This window comes from Erythrolamprus reginae, unplaced genomic scaffold (assembly GCF_031021105.1).
Source record: "Erythrolamprus reginae isolate rEryReg1 unplaced genomic scaffold, rEryReg1.hap1 H_18, whole genome shotgun sequence".
In the NCBI taxonomy this organism is placed as follows: Eukaryota; Metazoa; Chordata; class Lepidosauria; order Squamata; family Dipsadidae; genus Erythrolamprus; species Erythrolamprus reginae.
Window position 1 is genome coordinate 664,742 of NW_027248471.1, and position 13,151 is coordinate 677,892.

A 13,151-nucleotide genomic window follows, 5' to 3' on the forward strand; every position below is an offset into this window, starting at 1 on the left:
AAAATAAAAAATAAAATAAAATAAAAATGGGAATCAGTTGTGGCCTTCTCTTCCCAAGTAGATAGGATTCTCCTTTTCGTTCTCTCTCTCTTTCCATCTCCCTCCCTCTCTCCCTCCTACCCTCTCTCCTTCCCTCTCTCTCACCCTGTCCTCCCTCCCTCCCTCTCTATTCCTCTCCCTCCCCTTCTCTCTCCCTCCTCCCCTGCTCTCTTTTGCATGGGTGTGTATGCACATGTATCTACAAATTGGGGTGTATGTGGCGTTCAGGGATGGGTAGCACCAAAATTGGGCAGTCCCTGGTATACCTGGGATCACTGTTCCAGTAGCATAAATGGCAATGCATGCACATCTGTGCATCCCTGCCATGTCAATGTGCCCTCTCGCACCTCCACATGTGCATGTGCAGAAGCAAAGAAATCACCAAAAATTCCCAAAATCTAATGCAAGGAGGCTTGCACGCATGACATTTTGGCAATTTTTGGTGTTTCTTTGCTTTTGCATATGTGCAGAAGCAAAGAAATTGGCAAAAATCACTAAAAGGTTACACATGCAAGTGTCCTCATGCAAGATTTCAGTGACTTTTGCCAACTTCATTGCTTCCACACAGGCTTTGAAGAAAAATCTTGCATGGGGGTGAATGCGCTCGCTTCCAGTCATGTCCACATTGGCCTCCTGGAGTTCTCTGGTAGGAAAGATAAATACAGAGCATCACTGGATAGCATCTTTGGTGTAGAGCATGTTGTATCATTTTATGGCAGCTCATTTTAGGGTACCTTTTAAGGCAATTTGTTCACCTTTGGTCTTTACTTCAGTTCCCGTCTGTAGCTCCTATTACCTATAGCATTTGCAGTGGCCACACTCTGGGCAACAGCTTCAACAGGCTAGCCAAACCAAGTTGAGAGTAGCCATTGGATCATTGACCTTTGGTGAGATAGAGACTTCACCCGAACATGTGAAGACAGATTCTGGCAGACTAAGCAGATGAAACCTACTAGAATAGGACAAAGTTAATGAAGGTGGTCTCTGCAAATGATGTGGTACAATAAGCACGGCAAGACATGAAAGATGCACCCACTGCACCCAGCCCATCTCCAACTGTCTCAACTCTTGTCCTGCTATTGGAGCAAGATAGAATCTGGGAAGAGAGAGTGAGGTTGACTACACACACCTCTCCCTCACTTTAATCCAATTGACGTGCAAGTCTTGACACACACACACAATTCCCATGAAATGTCCTGTGGTGATGGGCAAGCAACAAATCAGTAGATGGGAGCTGTAATGTCAGACCTGCACATAGGTGACTGAGATCTAATGCTCATCTTCCTGCTGACAAGCAACAGCTGAATTTGGAATCTACTTGAATGACTGAGCAGCCCTCTCTAGGACCACACTACTCACCTCCTTAGTAAGATGAGGGGGATAGAAAAGGTGCCCTAAAAATTGTTGCTTTATAGACTCTTGTCCACATTGCTTCAGTTGAAGGGGATCCCATTTCATGTGTCTGAGTAACAAAATCTCAAAGAAAGCCTAAGGTGACACCACTCACCATTGGCACATGCAATGTACATACACTTCAAGACAACCCCTTAGCAAATAAGTCAGAGAGCTCACAAGATTTAACATCAATATTGTAGCCCTGTGTGAAACTAGTCTAGCCAAAAAAGGCCAGTTCACATAAATAGGAGGTGGTTATACATTCTTCTGGTGTAGATGCAACACTAATGAACGGCATGAATCTGGAGCTGTCTTTGTGGTTAAAAGTCATCTTGTCTGCAAACCTGCCAGTCTTCCCAAGGGAATGAATGACTGACACATGATACTGCATCTCCCACTGCCTAGAGGAAAGCAAGCCACACTGATCAGTGCCTTCATACACATAATGGCAAACCTGGATGAAGTAAGGGACAAGTTTTATGAAAATCTCGATACCCTTTTTTTCCATGAAGCACACCGACAAGCTGATTCTACTTGGCAATTTTAACATGTACTCATGGAATTGACAAATGTAGCAATAATGGTCTATTACTAATGAACACATGTGCGGCTCATGATCTGATCATCACCAATACTATCTTTTGCCTGCTGATCACAAAAAGACATCCTGGATGCACCCGTGCTCAAAGCACTGGCATCTTATTGATTATGTCATTATGTGGAGGAATGACAGAAAGGATGTAAGGATGACCAAGGCCATCCCAAGTGCAGACTGTTGGACAGACCATAGACTCATCATCTCCAAATTAAGCTTTCACATCAAGCCAAAGATACGTCCACAGGCAAACAAAGCTGCAATGAAATGGATCAATGTCAGAAAACTCAACACAGCAGCTTCACTAGCAGAAGATATTGATAACCAACTCTCAGAACCGTAATTAGAGGGAAATGTTGAGAAGGACTGGGAACACATTTGGGACATTGTGCACTCTTCTGCACTAAAGGTTCTAAGACAGGAAACAGCAAGGGTGGTTTGATGAAAATGATGCTGATCAAGGCCCTACTTGCTGAAAATCACTGTCTTCAACATGTTTATCAGAATGGCCTGTCATCAACAGCTAAGAAAATTTCCTTCAAAAATATTGTAGGGTCATACAGAGCAAGCGTCACAAGATGCAGGACTCTTGGTTGAGTAGCAAAGCAGATGAAATTCCGCAACAATGTAGAAACAATGTTAAATTATTCTATGAAGCCTTCAGACTGTGTATAGACCTCAGCCCTCAGCGAACTCCCCTCTACTGGACACAGCGGGTGCAACTCTCATTGCTGAGAACACCCTGATTCTACAGTGTTAGTCAAAGCACTTCTGACCTGTACTGAACCACCCATTTTCCATCAACAATGAGGCGATGGACAGAATGCCCCAGAAGGATATCAACTACAGCTTAGACTTCCCACCATCAAATACTGAAATCATACAGGCCATCAATCAGCTGTCCAGTGGCAACGTCCGGGGATCTGGTGTGATACTAGCAGACATCTATAAGGATGGTGGTGCAGTATTTGTTGGCAAACTCACTCAGTTGTTCCAGTCTTTCTGGAATCAACAAACCAATCCTCAGGAGCAGAAAGATGCCTCCATCACACAAATATTCAAGAGGAAAGGCAATCAACATGTTTGTGATAATCATGGAGGAATATCATTGCTTTCCATCGCAGGCAAGATCCTTGCATGAATGTTGCAGAACCTCCTAACTGACCATCTAGAACAGAATCTATTACCTGAAGCACAGTATGATTTCTGCAAAAAGTGTGGCACTGTGGACATAATTTTAGCAGCCCAATAGCTCCAAGAAAAATGTCAAGAGCAGAATTGTGAATTATCCACCACTTTTGTGGATCTCACTAAGGCCTTTGACACTGTCAGACAGAAAGGCTGCTGGTGCATCATGAAAAAAATTGGGTGCCCTGATTAATTTATCTTGATGGTACATCAATTTCACAATGGTATGATGCACCACATGCTGGACAATGGAGAAGATTCAGAGGCCTTTTCCATCACAAATGGTGTCAAGCAAGGGTGTGTGTTGGCAATGATCGTGTTCAGTATAATGTTTTCAACCATGCTGTCAGATGCCTTCCAGAACAGTTCCTCAAGAGTTAATCTGAGATACAGGAGCAGTTGAAAACTATTCAATGTGCAAAGATTGCAGGCTGTACTATGTGACATCCTCTTTGCTGACGACTGTGCCCTGAATGCTGAATCAGAGCAGGAAATGCAAGACCATGTGGATAATTTTGCAGCAGTATGTAACAACTTTGGTCTCCTTAGCAATATATATCCTCCCTCATACCTCATTGCAGCTAGTAAGGGCCCATAGAGTTGGCCTTCTCCAGGTTCAGTGTGCCAAATATGTCAGTTTGTAGGAGCTCGGGGAAGAGCCTTCTCTGTGGCCACTCTGACCCTATGGAATCAACTGCCCCCAGAGGTTCACGCTATCGCCTCCCTACCAGTTTTCTGGAAAGCTGTTAAAACCTGGTTTTTCCAGCAGGCCTGGAATTAAGAAATTGTTGCAAGTATGGTTTTATAATACATGTGATTTTAGCAATGCTTGGTTTTTTTTCTTATATTATATTTATACTTGTTAGCTGCTCAGAGTCTGTCTGGAGTGAGCGGCATAAAAATGGAATAAATGAATGGATGAATAAATAAATAAATAAGATCAAAGTAATGCATCAGTCAGTTCTGAAAACCAAATACCATGAACCCACTACCATAGTAAAGGAACAAAAGCTACAAGCAGTGGACCAATTTACATGCTGTACCTTGTCGGTACCCTCTCCCATGCAGTGACAATTGACATTGAGGTCAATATGGATATCGTAAAGAGCAGCTAGAGAAGATAATGGGAAAATATTATGAAGATTTGTATAAAGAGGAGCAGGTGAAGATAGGAGTCCTCAATGTTGTTAAGATAGTAAGTGAAGAACTCTTGTAAAATATTTGTTATACCTTTAATCATCTCCATTGGGGTCTGAGTCAATATAATTGTATGATCTGAAAATAAATTTATTTTCATTTCTAATTCCCCTATTCTATATCCTGCCCAGGTGTTATCTTGTCTTATCTTATTAGCTAAGATCTCTATTGCTATTACAAATAATTTTGGAGATAAAGGACGTCCCTGCTTGGTGCCGTTTAATGTTTTAATACTCTGCGTTCTATGTCCATTCACTCTTATATACGCTTCATTCCCTTTATAAATTTGTTTTATAATTTCACAAAATCCCCCCCCCCCCGTATTTATTTCATTACATAATTTATATAAATAGCTATGGTTAACTTTATCGAATGATTTATACACATCTAATTTCAAAATTCCCAATTTCCTTTTAGTAATGGTAGCATGGTGCATCACATTTATTACATTTCTAATTGGTTCACTTATTTTCCTTCCCTTCAAGAATCCATACTGATCCTCTTCAATTATTGTCGGTTAATATGGAAAAATCAGAGATTATGTGTTTAAATACAGGTCCGAGAGAGCAGATAGAAATCAGGAAAGAATCAGGGTTGAAATTAGGACTAAAGAAAAATAAAATATTTGGGAATTTGGTTATTGAAAAGCCCAGTGAAAATTGAGGAGATGAATTATAGATTAATATGGAGGAAAATGTTGAAACAGATGAGGAGCTGGAAAGATAAAAAGCTAAGGAGACTCTCTAAAATAAGAGCTTTAAAAATGATGATAGCTCCCAAAATGATGCACCTATTTCAGGTGCTGTCGGGGGGGCTATCGGCATGTAAGGTTAAGGAGTGGGATAAAAATCTTAATTATTGGATTGAAGAAGTTAAGAGACCAAGAATAAGGAAAAAGTGGTTAATTGCGAATGAAAAAAGAGGGGGGATGAGGAGTTCCTTGTTTGGAGCTGAATAGAGAAGCTTTTCAAATGGAAAGATTAATGGAGTTGCAATTATATGAAAACAAATGGGTAAAATTGGAAAAACAGATAAACGGGATGAAGAATAGAAAATTAATCTTTACAAACTGGAACAGGAGTGACTTGAGTAAATTAATAGGCCCCATCAAAGGGACTATGGAAATTTGGAAAAAATGGCAGGGGAAAATAGGATTATATAAATCTAAACTGTCATTGCTTTATGTAATAAATAGAGATAATAAAACAAATTTAAATAGGGTTATAAGAGAGTTGAAGGGAAGAGGGATAATTAGGATAGAACAGTTATATGAGAAAGATGGCAGGCCAAGTAGAAACCATATAGAATGTTGGTTAGGTAAGGGAAGGTGGCTACAAATAAATGCAATATGTAAATATCTTAACAAAAGGGAGAATAAAGAAGTACTATTGAGGGAGGAGACAGGGTTAGAGAAAATAATAAGAGAAAAAAGTGAGGGTATAAAGGGGCAAGCAACCAATATATATAAATTGCTAGTGCAGTCAGATGGGGATACGATTGAAGGATTGACTAAATGGTGGCAAAATGAGATACAAGTAGAGGTACAAGAGATGGAAAATATAGTAGAAAATATAAGGAAAATTAAAAATACAAGAATCAGGGAAATGAGAAGGAAAATACTACATAAGTGGTATTTTACTCCCGTGCAACTCGCACACTTTCAGCAGAATGTCAGGGGGAATTGGCATGGGTGTCGAGATAAAGGAGTGTTTATGCATATGTTTTGGGAATGCCCGATAGTGCAGGAATTTTGGCAAAAAGTGAAAGAGGATATCAATAGAATGCTAAATATACAATGGACAATCACTAAGGAAATGGCAGTACTAGTTAAAAGTAATGCGATGGGAGAATTTAGAGAAATAAAAAAAGTAGCAATAGAAAGAGCTCAGGCAGTAATAGTTTTGGGTTGGAAGGATGCGACAAAATGGACAATGCAAAATTGGTATAGGTACATGGTGGATCATATTCAATTTGAAATTATGGATAAAAGGATAAATTCGGATAATGAAACTGAGTTGGGACAACTGATGGGACGGTGGGACAAGGTAAGACGATATATGATGAGCAGAATCTGAGACCAAGCTACAAGAAATAAATTGGAATCACTCTATAATATGTAAATAGATATATTGCTCTTGGGTCAAGTGGACTATACAAGAAACACCCCCGATTTGGTGGTGGGGGATGTGTGTTTGTCTGGGTGGTGGGCACAATTCACTATGCACTGTTTTATGTTGTGTGTATATTAAATTTGTTTAAAATCAATAAAAATATATATTTTTAAAAAAGAGGTCATATGCGGAATCGCCAATGGAAACTCTACATTTGGCAAACTAATGACCAACTTTTGGAACTGACATAGAATAAGCCTGTTGTATGCCAGTGAGGCTTGGACTGTATATAGGAGACATGCTAGACAATTGAACAACTTCCACATGATCTTGCTGATGAAAGTCCAGACACACCAGGTAGGCCATGTTGCTAGGATAACAGACAATCATATCACTAATATATCATTTTATATCTAGATTAAAAATACATTTTTAAAAAAGAATATAGGAAAGGTAAAAAATACTGCAGCTAAGTTTACTATTGCCCAATTTTGGAAAAATGCAGAGGTCCCCCCCAGAAAAATAATAATTAACCAAATTTATGAATGTTCCAAAATGGACAGGCTCACAATAGAACTAAGGAGCCAAAAAGAGTCAGAATATTATGAAATGTGGGAAAAGTGGCACAAATGGATTGAACTTGGGAAGAAAAAAAAAGGAAGACCATGGGTAACTCTCAAAATTAGCAAAAACGCAAGATATAAATATGTAAATAAAAAGGTATAAGTATATATATATATATATGCAAATAGAAATGTATAATTATGTTAAAGAAATAAGGTTCGAATGAGAGTAATGTGACAATAAGCAGATATGAAATGTTTTTATGTAACAGTGCAGAATTGCTAAAAGTATAATCATATTATTGTTTTTAAAGAAAATATTTGAAAATTAATAAAGTTTCATTTTAAAATTAAAAAACATTTAAAACAACAATATTTCAAATTTATTTTTAAAATATGATTTTATATGAAAAAGGAAAGAGAAAAAAAGCAAAATATTTTTGACATATCTACCCTGAATATATTTTAACTTGGGAATGATGGATCCCCAGTCGGTTTCCTCTGTTCTGAATTCCAGAAGGAATAATCAACTCAGACCTTTTTTATTATCTCATTCCAAGAAAAGCTCCCAATCATTTAGATGATGGTGACAAAGTTACAGAGTGTTTCTCTGCCGCAGCACAATTACTTCCTAAAAGGTAAATCCATATCACCCCTGGAGTGTTGGTTGCAAGAAAGGCAACATTTTTGTGAAGAAGGCAGCTCTCAAATACAGGTTGGTTCATAATTAACTAAAAGTGGCTGAGAATCAGAGCAAAAGGCTTTTTCAGAATAATCTAACTTGAACTGCAAGTTGGGTTTTTGTTATATATAAATGGTTATTGCAAATAGGTTTGTTTTAAGTAGACAGTAAGGCTGTCTTAAAGGTAAGTATTTCCCTTCATTTGCATGTAAGTATATTATGTATAAATTAGTGTCTAGAGTAAAATTAGCAGGCTGTACATGCAATGCTTACTGGAGGGAAGATTAATAATACCAATGTCCCTCCTCTTTGAAAAAACAAATGCATCACACCTATGTAGACATTTTTCTAAATAGTCTACAATCTAATGTCTGTTTGTTTTTAATTCTTAGAGCAGATCCATTCATGTAGCCAGATGTGGTAAAGGTAAAAGAAATTCAAAACAAGATTCAATAGTCCTATATATTGTTAGATGGGTGGACATAAAAACTCAGGTCAGGTCAGGGAAGGAAAGGGAAGGGAAGGGAAGGGAAAGGAAAGGAAAGGAAAGGAAGAGAAGGGGAAAAGGCAATTCTGTGTGAAAAGAACTGTTAGAGCAATAGTTTAACATTTCATGGTTGAAAATTCTGAAACCCCTGTACACTACACAAATAGAAATGTATATCGATTGTATCCATCTTTTCCATAAAACCAGTTTTTCTTGATACAATACCTTAATATAGCATTAAATGTAAGATTAATTCAAATGTGTTCTTATCCCTGTACAATAAACTTTGATTTCTAATCAGTAAATTTGGAATGTCTTACTTCACAAAAGCACAAATGGTAAATATATAGTCAGTAAATACATGGTGGGTGTCATTTCATCAATGCACTGATATATAAATTCATACTAAATATAGGCAATTTTTAGAACACTAAATAAATTCAAAAGTGAGGGGGGAAATGCCAAACCATCATGAACATGAAAAAGCAACACTTACATTGGCATTTTGAGGAAAGAGTTGTAGAAACATCAATATATTATACTATCATCTAGTTTTCAACATTAATTTGAGATCTCATTAATTTTGTTTCGTTTTATCACAGATCTTATGGTTCCTAAATCATCTGAGTGGGAAAATAAAACCATAATAACAGAGTTTATTCTGCTGGGACTCTCCAATGATCCAAAAACACAGAATTTTCTTTTTTTCGTCTTCATGATCATATTTTTAGTCACCGTCTTGGGGAATATAGTAATTATATTGGTGATCAAATCTGAGTTTCACTTTCAGACACCCATGTTCTTCTTTCTTAGTCATTTAGCTTTTGTTGACATCTGCTATTCTTCAGTCACTGTTCCAAAAATGCTGGCAAATTTTATTACAAAGCAGAAGACCATTTCCTGGGAAGGATGCATTGCACAGATTTTCTTTTTTCTACAAACCTCTTCTACAGAATTGTTGATCCTCTCAGCCATGGGTTATGATCGTTATGTGGCCATATGTGATCCACTTCATTACAACAGATATTTGACGAAAGAGAAATGCAACAAAATGATGGGTGGAGCATGGTTCCTGGGTTTCTTGGGTGCCATATGGAATGTCCTGCCTTTGCTAAACCTTCATTTTTGTAGCAACAATATCATCAAACACTATAATTGTGAGCTTCCTTCACTCTTGCCATTGTCTTGTACAGAGACCCTCCCTAATTATATTGCTCTTCTAATAATTATTTTGGCCTATGGGTTCAGCTCATTTCTTTTCACCCTGGTTTCTTACATTAATATTATTTCATCCATTCTCAAAATAAAATCATCAGGAGGCAGGCAGAAAGCTTTTTCTACATGTAGCTCCCATCTTATTGTTGTGGGTTTGTTTTACATTACAGCATTTATTTGCTATATGAAGCCAAGTTCAGAATCATTCATGGATCTGGACAAAGTGATCTCCATTCAGTATAGCATTTTAACTCCTATGTTAAACCCTATTATCTACAGTCTGAAAAACAAACAGATCCTATGTGGTCTGGAAAAACTCTTTGGAAAATGTAGGGCCATTATTTTGACATGAAACAATATTCCAAGTCTTATATGCCTATAACTTCAATAATTATTGTAGGGCCATTATTTTGATATGAAACAATACTCACAACAATCTCATTACATTACATTGGTTATTTTATTTAGCCAAGTATGGTTAGACATACCAGAAATGCACTTGGTATACTTGTAAAACAACAGGAGGAATAATAATAAAACTAAAAATGTGCAGCCAAGAAATGAGGTATATAATTGAAGGAATAAATAATAATAGACATATTCTATTCATATCCATTAGACAAAATTTAATAATTGCTTTTCCGGCAGGCATGGAATTAAGACATGGTTTTATGGTTTTATAATACATGTGATTTTAGCGATGCTTGGGTTTTTTTCTTATATTATATTTATACTTGTTGTTAGCCGCTCAGAGTCTGTCTGGAGTGAGTGGCATAAAAATGCAATAAATGAATGGATGGATGAATGAATGAATGAATGAATGAATGAATGAATAAATAAATAAATAAATAAATAAATAAATAAATAAATAAATAAGATCAAAGTAATGCATCAGTCAGTTCTGAAAACCAAATACCATGAACCCACCACCATAGTAAAGAAACAAAAGCTACAAGCAGTGGACCAATTTACATTCTGTACCTTGTCAGTACCCTCTCCCATGTAGTGACAGTTGACATTGAGGTCAATATGGATATGGTAAAGAGCAGCTAGAGAAGATAATGGGAAAATATTATGAAGATTTGTATAAAGAGGAGCAGGTGAAGATAGGAGTCCTCAATGTTGTTAAGATAGTAAGTGAAGAACTCTTGTAAAATATTTGTTATACAGTGATCCCCCGATTATTGCGTTCCCGACCATTGCGAACAGGCTAATTTGCGATTTTTGAACCCGGAAGTCAAAACACCATCTGCGCATGCGTGCCCTTTTTTTCTATGGGCACGCATGCGTAGATGGCGCCAGGCAGATCAGCTGCTGGGCGGCTTCCCTAGGTCTTCCCCCTCTTGGCGGGCATCAGCGAGGAGTTTCCCCACCGCCCACGCAAACTCCTCGCTGCTGCCGCTTCGCTCGGGCCGCTTCCCAGCTGAGTACTCAGCTGGGAAGCGGCCCGAGCGAATGGCTTGTCCGCAGCCTGCCTGCCCGCGCGCCCGCGGCTCGCCCGCCCTTCTCCCGCCCACGCCGTTCGCTCGGGCCACTTCCCAGCTGAGTACTCAGCTGGGAAGCGGCCCGAGCGAACGGCTTGTCTGCAGCCTGCCCATGCCGTTCGCTCCCCCTCTTACTGGCGGGAGGGCGAGAAGCCCTCCCCAGCACCCGCTCGCCCGCCCTTCGCCGCTCGCCCGCCCTTCGCCCGGCCACCCGCCGTTCGCTCGCTGCTCACCCGGGTTCAGGGGGTGCTGGCAAGCCGCCCATGCCGGCGGCAACGTTTTAAAACAGCCGCGCCGCTTTCCAATGAGTCCCGAAGACAAACGCGGAAGTTTGACGTTTGTCTTCGGGACTCATTGGAAAGCGGCACGGCTGTTTTAAAACGTCGCCGCCGGCATGGGCGGCTTCCTAGCAGCCCCCCAAACCCTGGTTGGGGGTCCGGGGGGGTGCTGGCAAGCCGCCCATGCCGGCGGCGACGTTTTAAAACAGCCGCGCCGCTTTCCAATGAGTCCCGAAGACAAACGTCAAACTTCTGCGTTTGTCTTCGGGACTCATTGGAAAGCGGCGCGGCTGTTTTAAAACATCGCCGCCGGCATGGGCGGCTTCCTAGCAGCCCCCCAAACCCAGGTTGGGGGTCCGGGGGGGTGCTGGCAAGCCGCCCATGCCGGCGGTGACATTTTAAAACAGGAACCCCAATCTTCGGCTCCTCGCTAGCGCTGCGGGAGTAAAAACACCATCTGCGCATGCGCAGATGGTGTTTTTACTTCCGCAGTGCTACTTCGCGAAAACCCGCTCGTTGCGGGGGGTCCTGGAACGGAACCCTCGCAATGATCGGGGGATCACTGTACCTTTAATCATCTCCATTAGGGTCTGGGTCAATATAATTGCATCATCTGTAAATAAATTTATTTTCATTTCTAATTCCCCTATTCTATATCCTGCCCAGGTGTTATCTTGTCTTATCTTATTAGCTAAGATCTCTGTTGCTATTACAAATAATTTTGGAGATAAAGGTCATCCCTGCTTGGTGCCGTTTAATGTTTTAATACTCTGCGTTCTATGTCCATTCACTCTTATATACGCTTCATTCCCTTTATAAATCTCTTTTATAATTTCACAAAATTTCCCCCCCATATTTAGTTCATTACATAATTTATATAAATAGCTATGGTTAACTTTATCGAATTATTTATACACATCTAATTTCAAAATTCCCAATTTCCTTTTAGTAACGGTAGCATGGTGCATCACATTTATTACATTTCTAATTGGTTCACTTATTTTCCTTCCCTTCACGAATTCATACTGATACTCTTCAATTATTGTCGGTTAATATGGAAAAATCAGAGATTATGTGTTTAAATACAGGTCCGAGAGAGCAGATAGAAATCAGGAAAGAATCAGGGTTGAAATTAGGACTTAAAAAAATAAAATATTTGGGAATTTGGTTATTGAAAAGCCCAGTGAAAATTGAGGAGATGAATTATAGATTAATATGGAGGAAAATGTTGAAACAGATGAGGAGCTGGAAAGAGAAAAAGCTAAGGAGACTCTCTAAAATAAGAGCTTTAAAAATGATGATAGCTCCCAAAATGATGTACCTATTTCAGGTGCTGTCGGGGGGGGGGGGGGGCTATCGGCATGTAAGGTTAAGGAGTGGGATAAAAAATTTAATTATTGGATTGAAGAAGTTAAGAGACCAAGAATAAGGAAAAAGTGGTTAATTGCGAATGAAAAAGAGGGGGGATGAGGAGTTCCTTGTTTGGAGCTGTATAGGGAAGCTTTTCAAATGGAAAGGTTAATGGAGTTGCAATTATGTGAAAACAAATGGGTAAAATTGGAAAAACAGATAAACGGGATGAAGAATAGAAAATTAATCTTTACAAAGTGGAACAGGAGCGACTTAGGTAAAGGGACTATGGAAATTTGGAAAAAATGGCAGGGGAAAATAGGATTATATAAATCTAAACTGTCATTGCTTTATGTAATAAATAGAGATAATGAAACAAATTTAAATAGGGTTATAGGAGAGTTGAAGGGAAGAGGGATAACTAGGATAGAACAGTTATATGAGAAGAATGGCAGGCCAAGTAGAAACCATATAGAATGGTGGTTAGGTAAGGGAAGGTGGCTACAAATAAATGCAATATGTAAATATCTTAACGAAAGGGAGAATAAAGAAGTACTATTGAGGGAG

At 39.2% G+C, this 13,151-nt stretch overlaps 1 protein-coding gene across 1 annotated transcript; it reads left to right on the forward strand.

Moving 5' to 3' along the window:
• The first annotated feature begins 2,843 nt into the window (after nucleotides 1-2,843).
• Nucleotides 2,844-9,824, forward strand: LOC139155433 (olfactory receptor 5AR1-like). The gene is made up of 2 exons (XM_070730565.1): nucleotides 2,844-3,153; nucleotides 8,860-9,824. Exons 1-2 carry the CDS (start codon nucleotides 2,844-2,846, stop codon nucleotides 9,822-9,824), a joined length of 1,275 nt encoding a protein of 424 aa, XP_070586666.1.
• The last annotated feature ends 3,327 nt before the right edge of the window (nucleotides 9,825-13,151 follow it).